The sequence below is a fragment of the Manis pentadactyla genome, chromosome 6 (genome assembly GCF_030020395.1).
Source record: "Manis pentadactyla isolate mManPen7 chromosome 6, mManPen7.hap1, whole genome shotgun sequence".
Taxonomy (NCBI): domain Eukaryota; kingdom Metazoa; phylum Chordata; class Mammalia; order Pholidota; family Manidae; genus Manis; species Manis pentadactyla.
Genome location: NC_080024.1, coordinates 30,794,551 through 30,813,649, shown reverse-complemented (window position 1 = coordinate 30,813,649; position 19,099 = coordinate 30,794,551). Strand labels below are relative to the sequence as shown.

Below are 19,099 nucleotides of genomic sequence, written 5' to 3'. Positions count from 1 at the left end.
AGCACAGCTATCTCCTTCATTGCAGAAAGTTGTCTTGGAAAATGCTGCTCTAAATAGAAGGGTTGGTGGTATCATTTTTGAAGCACTGATGCCTCAAATGGACAAAACTTAAGTAGCAGAGAGAAAGCTGTCTCATGCTTAAGCCAAGTAGTGTAGAGGGAGCAATATGATTCCTTTAGTTTCCAGGGATGTCTGAATGAATCTGCACATTTCCCTCATCTTTCCTTTTTCCATTCATAATGTTCTCTCCTACTTGATCTAGTGTCTGTGTCTGAGAAAGAGATGCAGTTGAGAGTGAAGGAAACTTCGATACTTTATAGGAATTGGTGAGGTTTCTGGGAACCACCAAAGGTAATATCAAATAGAAACTACTAGGTGGTGTTCAACTGTATTGCATAAAAGAAAAATGTTGATTGTTTAAAGGGGGAGTGGGAAAGAACCCCATTGACCAGAAACCTAAACTACAGCTTTACATTAAAGAGAGTAAAAACTGAGGACCTACATTTTAACTGAAGCTTTGCCTCTGAGACAGATGCAGCTAAAGATTAACTAGAGCAACTAGTGACTTACAGATAAAGATGCAATTATGCCTCATTTCTTCCCCTTTCAGGGTGAGAGCCTGTTGATGTTAGGGTTTAGATAAGGGGAAGCACCATGTGACAGGTGGCATCTACTATGGAAACATGAAACTTCTGGAGCTTCTAGACCCTATGTTCCCAGAAGACAAGACCCAAATGTCTTACTTGCTTGCACTCCTCCTGCATAGTCATGCTTCCATAAGCATTTAATAAGTACAATGTGATGAGCACAGATGGAAAACCGTACCTGAAACAAACCTCCAGTAACAACCAATGGTTGAGTGGGTTGGTGGTGAAAGGGCTGCATCCAGCTCCAGAAACCCCCATCAGCTGGCACACTGTTCCTGCCCACCTCCCGCCCCTGTGAGGGGACGGTCTTGGTGTTTTCAAAAGGCTCTTTGCTGTTGCTGCTAAATAAATGTCAGGAAGTAAAGCTGGGAATCCCACCACTCTGACATCTTTGGGAACATATTCGGGTGGCTTTTCCCAGAATCTTGGAACACCTGCCCCCCAGCTGAAAAGTGCCTGGAGAGGAAATGTGAAGAAATACTTGTCCAGGCGTCCTTCAGGGGGAGCACATACATGGAAGGCTACATAGTATATGGAAGGCTATACAGTATCTCAGAACAGAGGCTCCCAATTGCTGGCCTGTTGAGCATTTGCATCAGAACCACCTAAAATGTGTGTTAAAAATACAGATCCCTAGACATCACCCCAGAATGCAGTCTTCAGGAGGCGCCCAGGGCTCTGAATTTTACCACTTGTGCAGGGTGATTCTGATGTGCCCTTGGGTTTGGGGCTGTCTAGCTGGGAACGCCCAACCTTCCGCTGGGGTGTGGCTAGGTTACAACTTTCTCTCAGCATCTTTTACAAATCTGTTTTATGTTCCTCACATCCCTTCCTGTCAAAGGAATGGAATGTAGGATGGGATTATCTATTATTATTTCACAATTAAAGGTCATGATGAAAAACATCCTAGGTGAGTCAGTGACGCTGCCAGGAATCTCAGCTTCACCAAGTTAGCTGTTTGCTGGTCAGTTCTGTGTTTCTGTTAACGAGTTCGTTGTTTCTGCCAGTGTTACTAGTAGGCAGGCTTCTCCATGGGTCAAGGATATGGACTCACAAACTAATGAAAAGTAGGGTGCCTGGCTCCTCACGCTGCACCTCTGGTCAAAACTAAACCACTTACAGCCAAACCCCTGAGATTCTAGTCCAGACAAAATCTGGGGCTGGCAGGTCTGAGCCAGTCCCAGTCTGGAGAATCTCCCTAAAAAGATTGATTTTCCATGAGGCACATGTGGGATTTGTGTTTAGTCCCCAAAGTCCTCGGAAGTCCTGGATTAAAGCAATTCTCCCTGGGTTGGGAGCTCTTATTAGGAGTGGGCTGGGGGAGCTTTAGCCTCACTCTGAATCATCCCCAGTCTGAAAAACGGTTTTGAGCTCCTGGAAGTAAAAGCACCACCAGAAGGGCCACTGCAGGTAGTTACCATTACTTATTGAGTGCTGCCCCCTAGAGGATTAAAGGTGGCCAGGCCGCTTGAACTCCCCAGGGCTCTGAACCAAAGGCTCACCCTCTACTCAAAGGCAGGAAATCCAGACTTTCCTTAGGTGCACTGAGAGAAGTCTTAGTGCTGTGGTGCTGAGGACTCCAAGGAAGTAAGTTAGCTCCCTCTTTAGGACACCTCAGAAAAATCAAAATCCACAATGCTGGGAATCATGTCCAGGAAAGGAACGCTGAAACTGACCTTTCTTCCTGCCAGACCAAGCGCCCTGGAAATAGATGGATGGGAACTCTCTACCCTGAGACCCCAAGAGCAGAAGTCCAGAGCTGTCATTCTTATGGTTTCCCAATGGGCCTCAGTTTCCATTTTCACTCTCGCCCCTCTTCCCTGTGCTCTTCACCTAAACTCTGGTTATAATGTTCTTAGAAACAGGATTCTTCCATGTTGGGCACTTGCTAGATTAGCCTGGCATGCCTGGTCGGGGGTAAAGGAGAAGGTGATACTAAATGACTCTCTTCATTCAGGATCTGTCACTGTAGATGGTGTCATTTGTCCTTAGGTTGGTATCTTGGCAATGACAGAAGCCAGGATCTCTGCTTAAGGTTCAAAATCCAGAATGCCTCTTTACTGCATCAAATATTAGGGAGTAGCCGTCTTTCTTTACAATTGATGTTTAAATAGGAAATAAGAGTAAATCTTGGGTTTTAATAATGTGGATGTGCTCTCAAGCCAAGGAAAGAAGGGCAGGAAGGGAGAGAGACAGAGAATGAAAGGAATGAAAGGTAGCCTTTAGGCCGGACAGGGGATATGCTGGCTGGAAGAATTCACTAGGCCTCTGTTAAATGCCTTTTCAAACCAGGCATCTAAGATTAACAGAGGGATACACAGCCTATGGATTTACACAGCACTGTAAAGTACCTCCATGGCTTGGCTCAACTATTTGCAAATCACTTCTCATTCAATTTTGTTTTGGTTATCTCAGTGTAAATAACAGTTAAGTGGGAGTTACAGATTTTCCAAACACTGAAAGTGATAAACAACGCTAATGGGAAGTCCAGATAAGGAGGAAAACCACCCAGAAGAATCCACAAGTAAGAGCAAAGAAATAAATGGAGTAGTCAGATGTGTGTGTTTCTCGTCACCGAAACTTTATTTTTCTTAATCTGCAGAGTGGCAGAAAAGGTATATGCAGAGTGTTATTTAGACTGTTCTTGTTAGAGTCTTTATGATAATATAATAGGCAGCTAGTAAAGCAAGACAGTTTAGAAGCCACAAAGCCATCCTCAGAAACAAGGATACAAGTGTTTCCCCAGCTGTTAGCTTGCAGCTCCCTCTAAACAGTTTTCACACCTCCATTTAAAAATAGTTGGCATAATGCTGTTTTCTTTCTCTCCTCGTTGTGACCACATTTCCATGCGGGAAAATGTGAATAGAAGTAGTTACAGTAGCATTTCGAGGAGAAGCCTTCATGTACCTGTACCTTGTTGGAGGGTTGGGGGAAACCAATTACCTGAAGAAATTCTTTGAAGCAAGGCTCTCTCTCCTCTTCTGATGGTTACAAGTTTGGGGCACAGGGAGAGCTAAATCCTCACCCAGAGAGGAGAGTAGTATGTTTGGGACACAACAAAGGATCTGAGAGTAGTAAACGCAGGGAGTGTTTGGGGTTTTATTCCGCCGGGGCTGACCGTGTGTGTCCCCGTCACGCACTGCTGCCCGTGAGAACGCATGGCTGAGCGGCTGCCTGGCTCCCTACTCCGAACAGCGTACGCCATCCAACTCCCCTTATAACGCCATTGCGCGTGGCATTGTGTTGGGTTCTAGGTGTGTGGCATCGGGGTTCGGGAATTTGCGAGGAACAAGGATTGTCCCCGTTGCCCGCGGCGTCTCCTTCGGGCTACGGCGACGCGACCAAGGGCAGCGCGCCCAGGAGTGGCCCCGGGGCGCTCCTTCTCCGGGGCTTTACGCACGGGCGGCCCGGCGCAGCCAGGCGCGGAGGTGCCCAGGGTGGGCGGGTGGTGCCGGGTGGGAGCTGCCTTAACTTTGATCGGGCCGCGGCGCGGGCAAAGCCGCCGCCGCCCCGCCCGGGCTGAGCTGTGCGCCGCGCGTCTCCGCCGCTGCCTCTTTAATCAGGAACACAGAAGGGGCGGGCCCTGAGCCGGCGCGTAATCGGATAGCTCTGCCGCGGCGCTGACATCCACATGCTGCTCGGCCTGAAAAGGCTGGGGGGAGCCGGAGGGGAAGCGGAGAACGCGAGCGAGGCCCCGACCGGCAGCCCGCCCCGGCACATCTCAGTCGCGCAGACCCTCGGCGAGGCGCTGGGCGAGGAGGAGGTGAGGGCGGCGCGGGCGGACTCGGAGAGGGGCTCGCTCACCCGCCGGCGATCCCAGCCGCCGCCCCTCCCGCAGCAGCAACAGCCGCCGCAGCCGCCGCAGCTCCTTTCCTCGGACTCCCCTCGTGAGGTTGGCCGAGCGGGTGTAGCCGCTGGGGGAGGCTCCCGCTAGGGGAACCGGCGAGGGCAAGAGCCGGGCGGCCGCCTCCCACTCGGGCCGTCCGGCGGTCGGTGCCCCCGCCTGCGGCTCGGACCCGGGTGCCAGGGGATGTGTCAGTTCACGCCTCTGAGAGCACACAGCTGCCTGGTGTCCGTGTGATGCCCACGACACCTCTCGGCTTTTATTTTTATTATTATCGTTATTTTTTTTACGCTTGACTTTCGGGAAATATCCGTGATGTTGTAGGATAAAGGAAATGATACTTTGAGGAACTGGAGAGGACATAGATGCGTTTATTTATTTATTTTTTTTTTTGAGAGAGGAAACCCGTCCCCTCTTCCCGGCTGGTTCCCTCTTTGCTGATTTCAAGAGCTACCCTCCTCCTGGTGAGGTGAGGAGCCAGCAAGAATAAAGGTGAAGACTGGCCGCGAGGACCTAGGAACGAAACACTAACCATTAGAAACATTTGCAGAAGACACTGTAAGGAAGAACATAAGACAGAGAAAAACACAAAGACTTATAATTGTACAAGAAATCTACAAATCCAGCTCTGGAGAAAGCCTCCTTCTCCAAAATGGATATGATTCCCCTCACCTGGGTTTTCTTAGCTCTCTACTTCTCAGGACATGAAGTGAGAGGCCAACCAGGTAAGCCCCTGAAAGTTTTTTCTATTCATTTCAACATGCTTTTCCCTTTAAAAGCAACCGTTAATGCTAGCGGGCCACATGGAATGGCATAGAAGGGGGCTTTCTCAATACTGAATAATTTAGAGAGATCCCAGTCGGCCCTCCCTACACCACCACCATTGCGAAAAACCCAACTTTTCTCTCCTGCTTGGAGTGTGTGTGTGTGTGTGTGTGTGTGTGTGCGCGCGCGCGCGTGTGTGTGTGTTGAAACATAGAATTTGGCGGTGTTCAGATGTCACATATGGACTGAATCAAAGGTTTAAAAATACTACAAAGCCTTTGCATTACAGTTTTGGGGATTTTTCCCCCCCTCTCTTGAAGCAGAACACATCTCCCTTGAGTTTCTTCAACCTAGCCAGCAAAATATAAATCATTTGCATTCCCTACACTGAGCTACATGAGCAATGTGAACTGAAGGGCTTGGGAAAGACAAGGGTCTAGTTTTGGTTTTCCAATGCTGTAGATTCTTTGCAGAATGTGTGGATACGCCTCGAAATCATAGAGCTCAGGCTGATGGAGCAAGGTGGCTTGCGGCAGAGCTAGGGGCTTGGGGCTGGGCGCTGCTGGCAAGCAGGGCGTTTGGTCGTCCCTGCTCTCTTTCTTACATCCATGTTCGTTCTGGGAAAGTAAATTATATGTTCCTTTTAAAAAATATTAGATAAAACAAACTGCATGGCCCTCGGAGGTCTCTCACTCTTGTGAAGTGGTTAGAAACTTTTGAGTGGAATTTGTTTTCAACCACTGCCAAAAGGGTGTGTGGACAGACTGCAGAGATAAGCAAGGCCCAGAACAGTCTGGGGCTAGTATTTGCTGGGGGAGGGCTGGCAAGGGGTACACTCCCTAAGAAGAGATAGTTGGTTTCAGGGAATTCAGTGGGGCTTGTCCTTCCCCACACCACTCTCCAGGGTGAACCTCTCTTTCCTCTGAGAAGAGTGTTTGGAATCTGACAAAACTCTTATAAGCTGCCACAGGTGACTGAGAACAGGGAGACCAGCCATGGAGGAAATAAAGAGAGCGGAGAAAACGCCTTCCTGAGGTGCCCTTACACTGACGCACTTCACCACCCTGCCTGCAGTGGCTGGGCTAGACCCCTGCAGCCTCTTGGACACCTCACCCTCAGAACTGACTGGTGGAGCCTGGGTTGACTAAAGGGAAGCTGGTACTCTAGTTCTTATGCCCCAAACACACACACACACACACACACACACACACACACACACAAACACACACACACACACACACCAGTTTGGGTGTTGATTTGAGGGGGAGGAAGATCAGGAAAGCCCTTGCAATCCAAACCCACCCGCTTGCTGCTCCTTCTCTGCCATAACTGGTCTTCAGGGCAGCTGCAAATGATGTCAAAGAGATGGGTGCAGGTCCCACTTGGGGAGATTTCCTGTGCCTCCTCATTCTCTCTTGCTTTTAATTCTAAGTTCCCAGCTTGAAGCGAAATTAAATTACCTCCCACGGACCTAGATGCTGCATAAATTATGTATGTTTGTATGATTCGCTGTGTGTGCTTATGTCGTGTGTGTGTGCGCGCGTGTGTGTGTGTGTGCGCGCGCTCGCGGTGAGGATGCCCATGGTATACGATGTAGTCAAGCACGGACTCTGGTAGGCCCCGGGCGCGCGAACGCGCACACACTGGCGCACACACCCGCACACACACGGATACAACTTAGGTTCTGTGCGGAGTGGGAGGGGTCGTGAAGACTCAGGGACCATCTCCTACCCCCAGATGTTCGCACATCTGTTCTCAAGCGCTGCGTGGAGTGTGTACGTCGTGTGTGCGACACCAGCTCGGACCCACTCCCGCTCTGCCACCTGCCTCCCGCGCTCTCTGCAGAGCCCTCTCCCCTCCCCTAGCCCCCCGCCGCGCTGCGTCACTTATAGAGAAGCCAGAGGCGTGGAGCGCGGGGCAGGTCACCCACTCTGAGGCCGCAGGCAGCCTCAGACCCGGGGTGGGACCTCCTTGTGGGACGTGGAGCTGGGACGCGCCCAGGGTGTATATCCTCCAGCCCCCCCCCCAAAAGACGATCTTAAGCTGTGGGCCGCAGAGGCTTTCCGTGGGAGCAGCCGCCTGGCCCTCCGGGAACTGGCAGCGGGTGGCTAAGGGCGAGGCCCAGTCAGACCTCTGACTCACCCGGTGCTCGCCGGCTGGGTGGGGGCCGGCCCAGCCGCCGCCAGCGGCGGCGGGAACTCATTCGGAGAAGCAGTCGGGTGAAAGGGAAGACGGAAGGTGCATGAGGGCAGCTGCGGGGGAGGAGGGGGCAATTGAGCAAATCACCGGCGAGTGCGGTGGTGGGGCGCAGCGGGGGGCTGGCAGGCTGCTAGGAGGCCGTGTGGGCTTAGCGCACTCGGCCCCCCCACGCCGCCTCCCCAGATCGCTGCGCCGCCGCCGCCAGCCAGCCTGCCTGCCAGCCTGCCTGCAGCGCGGGCTAAGGGACTCGGAGCCGCCCGGCGTAGCTCTGCCCGGTTCTCCCCCTCCAGCCTCCCTCCCTGTGCTCTGCGCTGCATTACCCCGCCGCCTCGGCTGTAAGGGACTGAGGCTCGGGGCCGACGGAGCTGGGGCTCCGCGTCCTGACCCAGCTGGGTGGCGGGAAGCCGGGTGGGATTTCGGAGCGGAGGGAGGAGAGTGGCGGGAAGGAGGCAGCTCCAGCCGCGGAAACGCGCGCAGATTGCACAGCCTGCAGAAGCGCTGCGCGCCGGGTGTCCGCCGGTGCGCTGCAGCAGGTGAAGAGCGCGCAGCGCGCGGGCATCCACGTGGTGGGGACGCGGTAGGCCCCCAGGCCACACCACCCTTAAGCGCCGTCTCTAACGCCACATCGATTTGTTTGGGCTACGCAGCAGAAATAGAGCCGAGCGATCCATAAACATTCTATTAGGCAAAAATATTCCCAGCGAAAGCAAAACCAAAGCTCAAGCCTGGGCGAAGTTGGCTGCTTCCAGCCTTGTCCTCTTCTCCTGCTGACTAAGGACACCCCTAGGGAGAAGCATGCGGCATTTGCTCCACGCTGCCCATTGCCAGAAAGTTAAGTAGCAGCGGCGGTTCTCTGCTTGGGAGAAACCTCTGCGATCGCAGGCGGGTTCCCCGCCTCCCCTCCCTTGCCGCCTCGCTCTTTGCTTTTCCACGTGAGAAAAATGGTCACGGCCAACGCTTCATTTTCACTGATTGATTTCTTTTTAATATCAACACAAGTTAATGGAGGTGAGGCGAGCTGTGGTTAAACGGCTAGCCCCACCCTTTGCCTCGGGCTGACTGCACCACAGCGTGCCCACCAGGTCACCGGCGCCCGGCGGTTGGGTGGAAAGCATCCAAGGCGCAGGGCTAAAGCTCAGGGACTGGTGGGGGTGCAATGAACCGGTCGCCCCTCAGAATCGTGCTGGTGGGGTGGGAATCAGTTCTCCTGGCCAAGCTTAGGGGATCGCCGCTTCTGCGGCTCCGGTTGAATTTCTCGGGAAGAGCAGGGGATCGAGGCTCTGGCTTATTGGCTGGTGCTCACTACTCGCCCCCTCCCTTCGCTTCCCCTTCCTTTGGGTTTCAGACAGAGAGGAGAGCCCCCTGGCGCTAGCCATTCCGCGTCAGCGCCCGGCCACAAACTCCCTTTTACTATAGTTAATCGTGGTCCACAGGGGACTGGGGTTTTGCTCAGGAAATCATTCAGGCCCTGACAATGGGTTTCTTCAGATGGTGGCAACTCCCAGCCCTATCGTCCCCACCTCCGGGACACAACGCTTGGGGCCAAAAGAACAGGGACTCTATAACCAACAACTACCCCTCCCCCCTTCGCGTAGAGAGCTTTGATCTGTGCCAGGGTTTTAACACCATTACCATGGACACGGGCAGACGCGGTCAATTCAACCTTCCTTCTGGACTGGACGATCAGATAAGAAGTGTAAATTGGCTGGGGGAGACAGGCCTGGGTTCAACTAAATCCTGAAAGAAATTATGGCGGTCTAGCTCCGGATAAGGGTTTGAAGAGGGTTTCTGTTTTAGCCTGTCTACCCAAAATATGGAATGGCTATGGACAAGCATGATAATTTGCAAGCAAAACTATAAACTCCAAGGTTGTATGCAGGCAGCCTGCTCTAGACTCTGGGGACTGGTCTCACGCACGCAGTCAGAGGGTGCCCAGTAAACTTTACCCAACGGAGTAGGGAAGCTGTTGCTAGTTACCAACGGGACACACAGTGCAAAACAGTATAAAGAGAGGAGCTCCCTGGGAGTGCTCCAGGGCAAGCCCCTTCTTGTCCAAGATGAGCCTGGTAGAATTGCAAATGCTCAGGCAGGACAGCAGGTTTGGACTTCTGTGTTATTACATGGAGCCCTTAGAGTAAGCCACAGAATACCCAACTAGCAAAATAAAAGGCTGGAAGGCTTCCATGACTAGAATCTTGGGCTATCCAGACAGGACTCCTGCTGTCTACCAAATGCCCCCTTTCCCCTGCTGTTGAATATAAAGTCCACGTTCAGCAACCTAAAGGCCAGTGCCTATCTTCATGGTATAGAAAAGGCTAGGAGTCCAAATGCCAGTTCATATGCAGTGAGGCATGAATGCAAATAACAGTTGGGGAAGAGTCTGGGGAGGGGAGTTAAGTGGGGAGAGGAAGAGCGACACCATGGAGTAGATGATTCTGAGGACCCTGCCTGGTGTTTTTCATTTCACTCAACTGTTCATTAAAGTAATCAAGAGTATAAGCTGACATTGGGTGACCCAAGTGTGCAACAATTACGCGGTTATAAAATTCAGAGCCAGGTTCATTGGTAAAGAGTTTTCAGCATATATTCCCCAAAAGTCCACTTGGGAAGGGCTTAAGGAAATAGAGATGAAATTCTCCTTTTTTAAAGGATGGAGGAAAATCGTAATACCTTTTTAATTTCTTGTACTGATGAGAAAGGACTTGAAAAGTGACATCTGGGCAGTAATTTGGAGTATCACTAACATTTCTGAGGTATTTTATCATCTGACCATCATTTGACACTGGATAATCTTTGAGGCACCTTCTTTGAGTGGCAGATGTGTGTTGATCCTAGAAGTTAGGATCTTTGTGCTCTTCCTTCCAGGCAAAGAATTTTTTTTTTTTAATTAACCCATTCTTGGAAGATACTGTGAATGTTTGTCCTGGAGAGCCTACAGTGTGTTTCAAAGCTTTATCTGCCTGATGAGAAATGGATGAAAGGCTTAATAGTTTCATTACCTAACAGGGTTCAGTGGGGTTAGAGTCCTGGACACAGTGGTCTTACAGTGTGGCTGGTCCTCCAGGAGAAAGCATCTTCTAAAGGTTTAGGAAGCTGTCAAGTTCAGATAAGGCTGAGCTCTGATCCTATGGGACCTTGGTTGTATTAATAAGGAGAAATTAATTTTTAACCACTGGGAACATTGCCAAATTATGTGACCTTTGGCAGACCAGCTGTGCTATAAAAATAAATCCCCCATTTCTGAAAATGCTGCTCCTATGCAGAACAAAAACAGCAAGGCCTTTAGGATAGGGATGAGTGGGGTTGAGAAGAAAGGCAAGAACTGAAAGCTGCCAAGCAGAAACCCTCCAGTGTTGTGACCATGGCTTCCGACTTGAGCATCCAGTCCACACCACCCTCTCCCATCCCACCCAGCACACAGGGAAGACGGCCAGGATAACAAGGAGCGGGGTGCCTGTGTATACAGGGAGCAGAAAAGGTGTTAAGTGCTTCCAGCCCTCTCACACCCCAGTCTCAAACACATCTCTCATTGTTCACACAGACAGATTACTGGCACACAAAGAGAAAAAGGCGTTTCAAACAGGCAAAACATTTGTCTTTCCCTATATACCACTAAATAAGCTTGTGACATAAAGTTTTAGAGAGACCTTCATTGGGTTTCCCAGCTTCTGTAGCATTGGAGCCAGATCACCTGGATTTAAAATCCAGTTTACTTGGCAGCTCTGTGATCCAAAATACTTAGTCCTTCTGTAACTCAGTTTCCTTATCTGCAAAATGTATTTGATAATAATACCTACTCCATAGGGTTGCTGTGCTATGTCAGATTACATAGAATATTGTTTAGTACATATTAAGCCTATTCTGAAGTCATTAAATCTTCAGAACAGCTTCAGTGAAATAAACTATATCTTGTGATTATAGAAAGCACACTGTAACCGTTGTGGTAAGTCTGTGTTATTTTTATGAGCTTTTTTAATCAGTAAATATTCACTCTAAGCTCTTAACCCACTAAACCTTTGTCTGTGTTTTATAAGCATCAGATTATCTCTCAACACTGTTCTTTAGAGACATTCTCTGCTGGATTCTCATCTCAGATTACGTCTCTTCTTTGCATTTTTTTTCCTCCTTGTTCTGCTTTCAGTGTTCTCGCCTCTACTTATTTTTTTTAATCTCTCCCCTTTCCTTTCCTTTTCTCCATCCTTCATCACTGAAAGTGTGCTCCGCAGGGAGTACTGTGTAGAAGGTGCTCCCCGAATGGGTAATAACTTCTACTCTGGCATTAAGACTCCTCAGCCCCTGAACTCAAAAAAGTCATCATAAAGACAAAATGGCTTTTACCCAGCAAGACTCTTAATAATCCCATTTCCCTCTGGGTCTTCATAAAAGAGTCATGATCTAATCCAGAGGAAAGAGAAGGGGCCTGGGAATACAAAAGTAAAGCTCTCCCCAGTAGCCTGCCGTGGATGGGGCTTCTGGCCAGCTTAATGCGCACGTACAGTGATAGATATCCTGCTCACCGCCTTCAAAGATCCTGTGATAACCAATGATCTGAGTTCTGGCCAGTCTTTCAGTGAAAAAGATAAAGGGAATTGCAAATTACTGGACCGAGTGGTAATAATAATTTACATTTGTTTTGACAAAGGGGAAAAATAAAACAGATTGCCCAAAATGCATAGTGAGAGCCAGGAGAAAGGATGTGTAGAGAGAAGTGAACCGAAACCCAGCGAGAGACAATCTTTTACCAGCAAACAGTTCAGTGATGAAGTCATAGTTTGTTATCTTCCTGGTGCTACTGACAACAAGTATCTAGAATTTGTCTTTGGGAGGATAAGGCTTGGGAGTGATGTGAGGGCACAAGAAAACCCTTGGATAATTATTTTTACCACTATTAGAATCAAAATGTAAGTATCCTTTGAATTTCATCATTATTATCTGAGGTTAGTGTGTTTTAGGAGACACAGTTCCAACTCTACCTTGACTTACAACTAGATATTTTCATCCCAAACAAAATATTTAAACTAAAAAGGTTAAATTTAATAGCAGCTGTGGGTTGGGAAGGAAGGATACTAACTAGAGAAGCAGAACAACTTGTGATAAGGCTCTCTTATAACTTGTGATTTCTAGTGCTCCTTTTGGTGTTACTTTAGTCAATTAGTAATTCATTAATTCATCAAGCGTTATTGAGTCTGACTTTTGGGAAAGGCTCTGGGTTTGACCCTATAAATTTGCCAAAGATGAAGCAGAAAGGAGTCATGCCCTCAAGTGGCAGTGATCCAGCTGAATGCACACAGCTGTCCCCAGCTCACACACACCCTAGAAGAGAGTAAAGAGCTCGTCCTCAGTGGTTTGAGACAGAGGGGCAAAGTGTACTCTTGGTGTGGGAGATCAGGGAGGGCGGAGGTGGAATCTGAGTCCAGACTGAGAGGATAGGTAGGATTTAGAGCTGGGAAGGGTGTACTAGGCAAGGGGAAGATGAGAGCAGAGAAACAGGCATTGGGTTTGTTTGGGGAACACTCTGAAGCCGCAGTTTAGAATGTGTGGAGGGGAAATAATTGCAAATAAGGTTGGAAATAATAGCTTGAGCTAAATGCAAGGCCCAAATTGCTAGGCCAAGGGGTTTGGATTTCATTTATGAGCCAATGGGGAGCCATTGACGTTTCAACATGAGCCATCAGTTAATCAAAATAAATGAAAAATAATATTATATTACCTTTTTTTCTCCTTCATTTTTTGGAGAGACCTCAAAATTATTCTTCTATTTCCTTCCCCAAATGTCTGCTGAAATGGTCAGGAATTGTAATCTCAGATCTCTCGTCGATGGCATCAAAATTGCATTTGCAATAAGGGCTGGAAAAGAGTGGACATAAATACAAACTAATGATATTATATTGGCTGCCCTATTGGAATTGCATTTGTTTATGATATAAGATGACAAATAACAAGGTTACCACAGGTGGCATGATTCAAGGTCAGGGGAGGTAATCGCATCAAACTTACATTTTAACGATTAAATGAAGGTTCATTTTTAGAATCCAGATTGAGGGGAAGAGGCTATCCACAGGCCCCATTTCCAGGCCCCATTTCCAGTTCTGTTCTTGGAGATATTTTAAAAGAGTTCCTTACTTCTTTTTCCATGCTCACATGCTGGCTTCCTCTCCTGCTCTCTGATCCCCTTCTTCCTGCCCTCCCAGAGGTTCTTTTTATTCAGATTTTGAACTTTATCACTGCAGAAGTTCACAGGGATTTCCATTTGCTGTGCCTTCAGGAGTGCATCATTCACTGCCACCCAGCCCCATAAATTGAATAGATTGCATCCCTTCCCAGTTGCCTTAGGAAGTGGTCAAACAGCCACATTCCTGGGCTGATGGATTGGCTCATTTTCTTCCCAGCTTAAGCCAAGATACAGATTTTATGAGACTGTCTTGTGACAGGCTGAAGTTGCTTTGAATAAAGCAAAATCCAGCCTCAGCTCACAGAAATGACCCTTAAAAAGCAGCTTATCCAGGGTTAGTGAGCAAAATTTGGTTAAAACCCTGGGCAGAGAACTTAGATCCTTTGGGTGCAGGATTTGAAGAAACTCTTTTTGGTCTGTCTTTTCATGCATCACTGTTGTTGACACACTCACACACAGAACTGTGTATCCATAATATTTATAAATATGCAGCCACAGACTCAGTTAAGAAAAGAAACTCACGTCAATAGAGCTAATGTGATTAAAAGAAACATTTGAACTCTCCATAATGCAAGACAGACATGTTCATGTGGAAAATCTTAGTTTTGTTTCAGGCTTACCAAGCATATGAACCAGGAGTAACACCTTGAACAAATGTTTTGTTATCTAGAAGGGTAGAGATTCTTTTAAATTTTGTGTTCAACCCATAGGTTTTTCTTTTCTCCCTCGTACTATACTGTAGGCTTTGAATTTTAGAACTGACCTGTAGAATCAATACTCTCAGTGCAAAGATGAGAAAACAAAGGCTCAGAGTTGTTTACTAACTTACCCAAGGTCACACAGCTTGCCAGTGGTTAAGTGACAAAGTGGCAAAGTGACAGCCTTCTTTCTAGTTAAGTAGGGGAAAGAGCTTCTTTGCTTTGCTGCTAATAATTAAATGAAAACAATGCTGTGGAAATCAGGGGTGGAATGGGATTATGCTGAGGATAGAGGATAAATTACAGAGTAAATAAAGTGTATTTTTTTCAGGGGAAATGAGATCAACTGCTTTTCTCCACCAAGTGCCCTCAGGTATATATAAGCAATAGAAGTCTTCTGATCCTTCCACCCTTTCTCTTTTCTAAGACCTTTTAAAGTACCAACGGAACTGAGATCTAGTTCAGCGGGTTTCAAACCCTGTCCCAGGAAGCACTGGCGTTCTAACCGGGAAGGTAGGGCCTCAGAGATGATGGTAGGGCCTGTGAGGCCAGGACACCACACCGCTTCTGGCCATCCTACCCCTGGCACCCAAGGAGAGTGCCACTTATATCTGCTTTGCACATCGGAGTTCTGGGTACAGCTTTGCTCAAGGGAAAAAGAAACACTTCTAAAAAGAATTTTGAAAACTACACACTTATTCAGTCCACTCATTGAATTACAGTTCCAGAAGCTGAGACCCAGGAAGGTCACCAAGTTAAGATTTCAGGTGCCCCATCCCTTCTTCTTGCTAATCTCAGCCTCCCACCGACCCCATCCTTGTCTCCCTGTCCCATATTCTCAGGCCCACCTTTGACAACAAACAACCTGACTCTAATCTCATATCCAACCAGTCCTCAATTTCCCTGTTTTTACCAAGGACTTTTTCCTTCAGTTCATCTAAACCAAATTATCTGACTCTTGCTCTGTTACCTTGGGACTGCCGCCATGTTGTTGCCTGGTGTCGCCTGATGTACCTGGCTGTCATGAAGTAAGCCATTGCAGTTGGGATTATGTGAAAGTCCTCACTACAGTCAGGCTGCAGATTTTAGCAAATAGTACTGTCCTGCTCAGGTCAAACAGCATTCCCTTAAAACAACTCCAGTTGAATTTCCCTAGAAGGCAGACCAGATTTCCAAAAAGATATGCTTTTACTCCCTCTTGATACTTCCTAAAAATCACAGATTACCAAGGAACCAGTGATTTGTCTTAAACCGGGTTCTGTAGGAAGGTGAATTCATTTTGAAGCTGGCAAAGTGCCTTAGAATTGTAAGTGGATGGCTACAAAATCTCCTTACCTGATCCAGGGCCAGGTCATCTCTAGGCAGAGTCAGATGGTGCTTAGGTCATCAGCAAAGCAAGGGCACCTGAGAAAAAAATTAATAAAAAGAGAGAGACAGAAAGATGTGAAATCAGAAATAATCTGACATTTTATATGTCAAATAAAAACACATAAGTAGTCCTTATGGGGGAAAAGTCAGACCTTTTTGACTTTAGAATTTAGTATTCCCTTTATCACAGTTATGTCTGAAGGTGTCACTTTAATCCTTTCATCCTTGGGCCTCTGAGGCCTCATCTGACCTGAACTGGCCCATCCCTTAGGCCTCCCTCCCAGTTGTAGGAGAAAATTGCTCGAACAGTCCAGGCCTGGGTTTGCCTACTGCTCTTTGGGAAAGGAATATGCCCCAGGTGAAAGGTATTCACAAAATAGTTGGAGAAAGAAGTCCCTTGTCAACTCACCAAACAGGCTTAGTTGCTCACACTTCCACAGGCCAACTTCCCTTCTGTATATGGAGATTGGCCTAAAGGGGTTTGCCCTTGAGTTCAACTCTCTTTTGGCTGGCCAGGACCCCTCTGAAACAGGACAGAGAGCATTTATGCTGGTCCTTTCGGAACACAATAAAGGCCTCCAAAGTAATGGATGATAAGAGTTCTTCAGAAGACAGTCTAGCTTATTTCTGTTGGGGGCATGGTTGTATTTAGGAAATGAAGGGTCTCCAAATCTGGAAATGAAAGATCGATTATTAAAAGGAGGTATAGAAGGATTAGGTGTGTTTCCTTTACAGTTTTTATTGATATATTTCAAGAATTCATTTCTTTCCAAGAAAAACAGAGACAGAAATTCTAGTATTTATCTTGGTGGATATATGTCTGTGCAAATGATATGTGATGTTTTATGAGAGTGTGTGAAAGTGCCTACAGGATGAAATTGTGAGTTTCTAATATGCATATGTACCTGATGTATGTTCCCTATATGTGTTTGTGTATGTTTCTGAGTGTGAGTGCTAGACAAACAAAAATGTGAGTTGATAATGTTCGGGTATTGAAAAGGTTAACTACCCACAAGCAAAGCAGATGTTTTAATGAGTTCTCAAATATTTTAATAAGTGCCTTGATTTTCTTCAGAGAAAGACAGGACAGGAAAAAAAGAAATGGATTACTCCTTTGTCTTCTAGTTCAGTAGGTTTTTAACAGCAGAAAATGCAGACTACCAGCTGTGGGATATATGTGTATAGTTTAATTTTTTTTTTTAAGAGGGGAAATGATTACTCCTGGTGTGGATGAGAAATGAAACCTTCCTCTGAGGAAGTTTCCTATCTTTATTGCTGATTATGTGTGCTTGGTCTAATTACTAAAAGCTTAAACTTGGGATGGGGAGGATATGGAGACTTGAGGGAGAGAAGTTCTTTGAAGAGTGATGGGAGAGAAGCAGGGGAGGATTAGGAGAGGAGGGAGAGAACACAGATGATATAGGGACCATCGTGGTCATTAAACAGGAGCTCAGCTCGGATTCCCTCTGATGAATTCCAAGGTGAAAAATGTGGTTTGAGGTGAGTCGGTGGCAGGGCAGCAGTGTTCAGCAGAAGAGCTGGCAAAGGAGCTGTGCCCAGTAGAAAGTTGCCTCTCCTGCCAGCTTGGTAAGGGCAGCTGGCAGTCTTAAGTCTGTACACCTCTGCCTTCTCAGAGGGCCACTCACAGCCCTATTTCACAGGCATGAGCCAGGACAAATGGGCCACAATTTGAGTTGCTGAAAGATGTTGGGTGCCCAGTGTGGATGAATATTATGGGTACCTAAAAAGCCTGAAGGGATTGGCTGCAGAGGAGCAGGCGGCCGTGGGCCTCACTGCTGGCCACATGTCTGTCTGGGCGGGAGGGCCAGCCCATTGTCTTCCTGGATTGGGGAGGGTGCAGGGTCATTAGTTAGGGGATGATGTGGTCTCTGCTAGCCAGAGGAAATGGCCTGCTTTTGTTTTCCACCCAGTAGGAAATGGAACCTGAATCCATTAGATTTTGGGCAGTTCAACACGGCACAGTTTGAGGTCTTGGAGGCATGATGCCTAAAAGGCTACTTGTGTGGATTTGTGTGTCCCAAGCACATTGAGCAGCATGCCCATCTTTTATGCATTTAAAGCCTGTCAGGCTGATAATCTAAAGCAGAGGTCTGGAAGACAGTAATGCCAACGGACGTGGGGAACAGTAAAGTGCACCTGTAGAGTTAAAAAATGCATGACCCTCTCCCTCAAAGAGGGAACACAGGAGAAAGACCCCGTCCTGTAGGGTGGCTGCTGAGCCGTAATACATAATTCAACGGCCCATGCTGCTCCATGCAGATGGCGATATTAAATTGTGATTGATGCCAAGAGAGGCGCACATCTCCGGAAGGTCTCCGGGAGGCTTCTGAATATTTCCAGGTCTCCTGTGCCTTCCCGTCTTCTGTTCTACTGAAGTATTAAGCAAAACCCCCCATTTCCCAGGAACCCCTCATGGGGATTACAGAACTTCACTCCCAACTCTATGAGATTCTTCAAATGTCATCATCCACCTTTTCTGTCTTTGAAGATTGCCCCTTTCCCTCCTGGCCCACATGAAGCTGTTTACCTCCAGCCGGGCACTGCTGGGAAGCGGGGGGCGCTCCTCCCGTGCAGCTGCCTTCAAGTGGCTGGTCGCGAAGCTGCAGCACACCCTGCTGGCGGTGGCCGGGCAGGAGGGACAGTGGGCAGAGAGCACGGACGAACGCAGGCGTCCTCTCAGCACAAAGCACTTTTGTCGAGACTCTGAGGTCAGAGCCAGTGGATTCTCTAATGCAGATTTTTCCACTGGGTGTATAATGAAATAATAAATCAAATTTGTGGTGTATGTGGAATTAAATGTTTGGGGGTTTTCTTTTTCTTTCTATTAAAAAAAAAAAAGAAAAAAGCTGAAATCACCCTCCAGGGCCTGTTCTGGCCCAAAGCTGAAAAACGTTTCCCTCCACATCACATGTAATTGTTACCAGGCTCGCTTGTGGGTCAGCACCACAAAACCACTATTGTCGGTTCCCGGAGCCTTTACTTCTGGCTGCCTGGGCTGGGCTGGGAGACACCGAATGAAAAGAAGGATTTATGAGGTAAACAGAGAGAAGAGAGGTTTGAGCGAGAAAGAAGATGGGCCAGGGAGGGGAGACAGGAAAAGGCAGGGAGGCCTGTGAAGTTTGCAGCTTTCCTGAGTTTTTTTTTCTCAGACCATGTAGTTGGGAATATTTATGACCATTTTCTGGAATATTTTAATTTGGGAGTGTGTGTGTGTGTGTGTGTGTGTTCAGTCGGGTGAGCTGTGGGGAGAGGATGAGCAAAATCATCTCTTCCCCTGAAGGAGTAAGTAGGTAGTCTTCTGGACTGCCATAAAAGGCCTGTAAAACAGTTTGAATCAGCCTCTGGGAGAGAAGAGAGACAGGGAGAGGGAAGAAAAGGGCTGTAG

General features: G+C 47.8%; 1 protein-coding gene and 1 long non-coding RNA gene across 11 annotated transcripts in view; one reads left to right on the top strand and one right to left on the bottom strand.

Annotated features, from left to right (window-relative positions):
- Window positions 1–4,869: 4,869 nt before the first annotated feature.
- On the bottom strand, window positions 4,870–19,084 carry LOC118933611 (uncharacterized). The gene is made up of 4 exons (XR_008998201.1): window positions 13,453–19,084; window positions 7,776–13,302; window positions 7,399–7,508; window positions 4,870–5,004 (listed from the first exon to the last, which is right to left on the bottom strand). It is a non-coding gene; the product is annotated as an uncharacterized LOC118933611 (long non-coding RNA).
- Window positions 4,998–19,099, top strand: part of NRP2 (neuropilin 2) — a 115,500-nt gene continuing 101,398 nt past the window's right edge. For all 10 annotated transcript variants that reach the window (XM_036928125.2, XM_036928124.2, XM_036928121.2 and 7 more), the window contains exon 1: window positions 4,998–5,216. In XM_036928125.2, coding sequence (XP_036784020.1) covers window positions 5,144–5,216 — 73 coding nt within the window. In that variant the 5' untranslated portion in view covers window positions 4,998–5,143. The remainder of the gene's footprint in view (window positions 5,217–19,099) is intronic.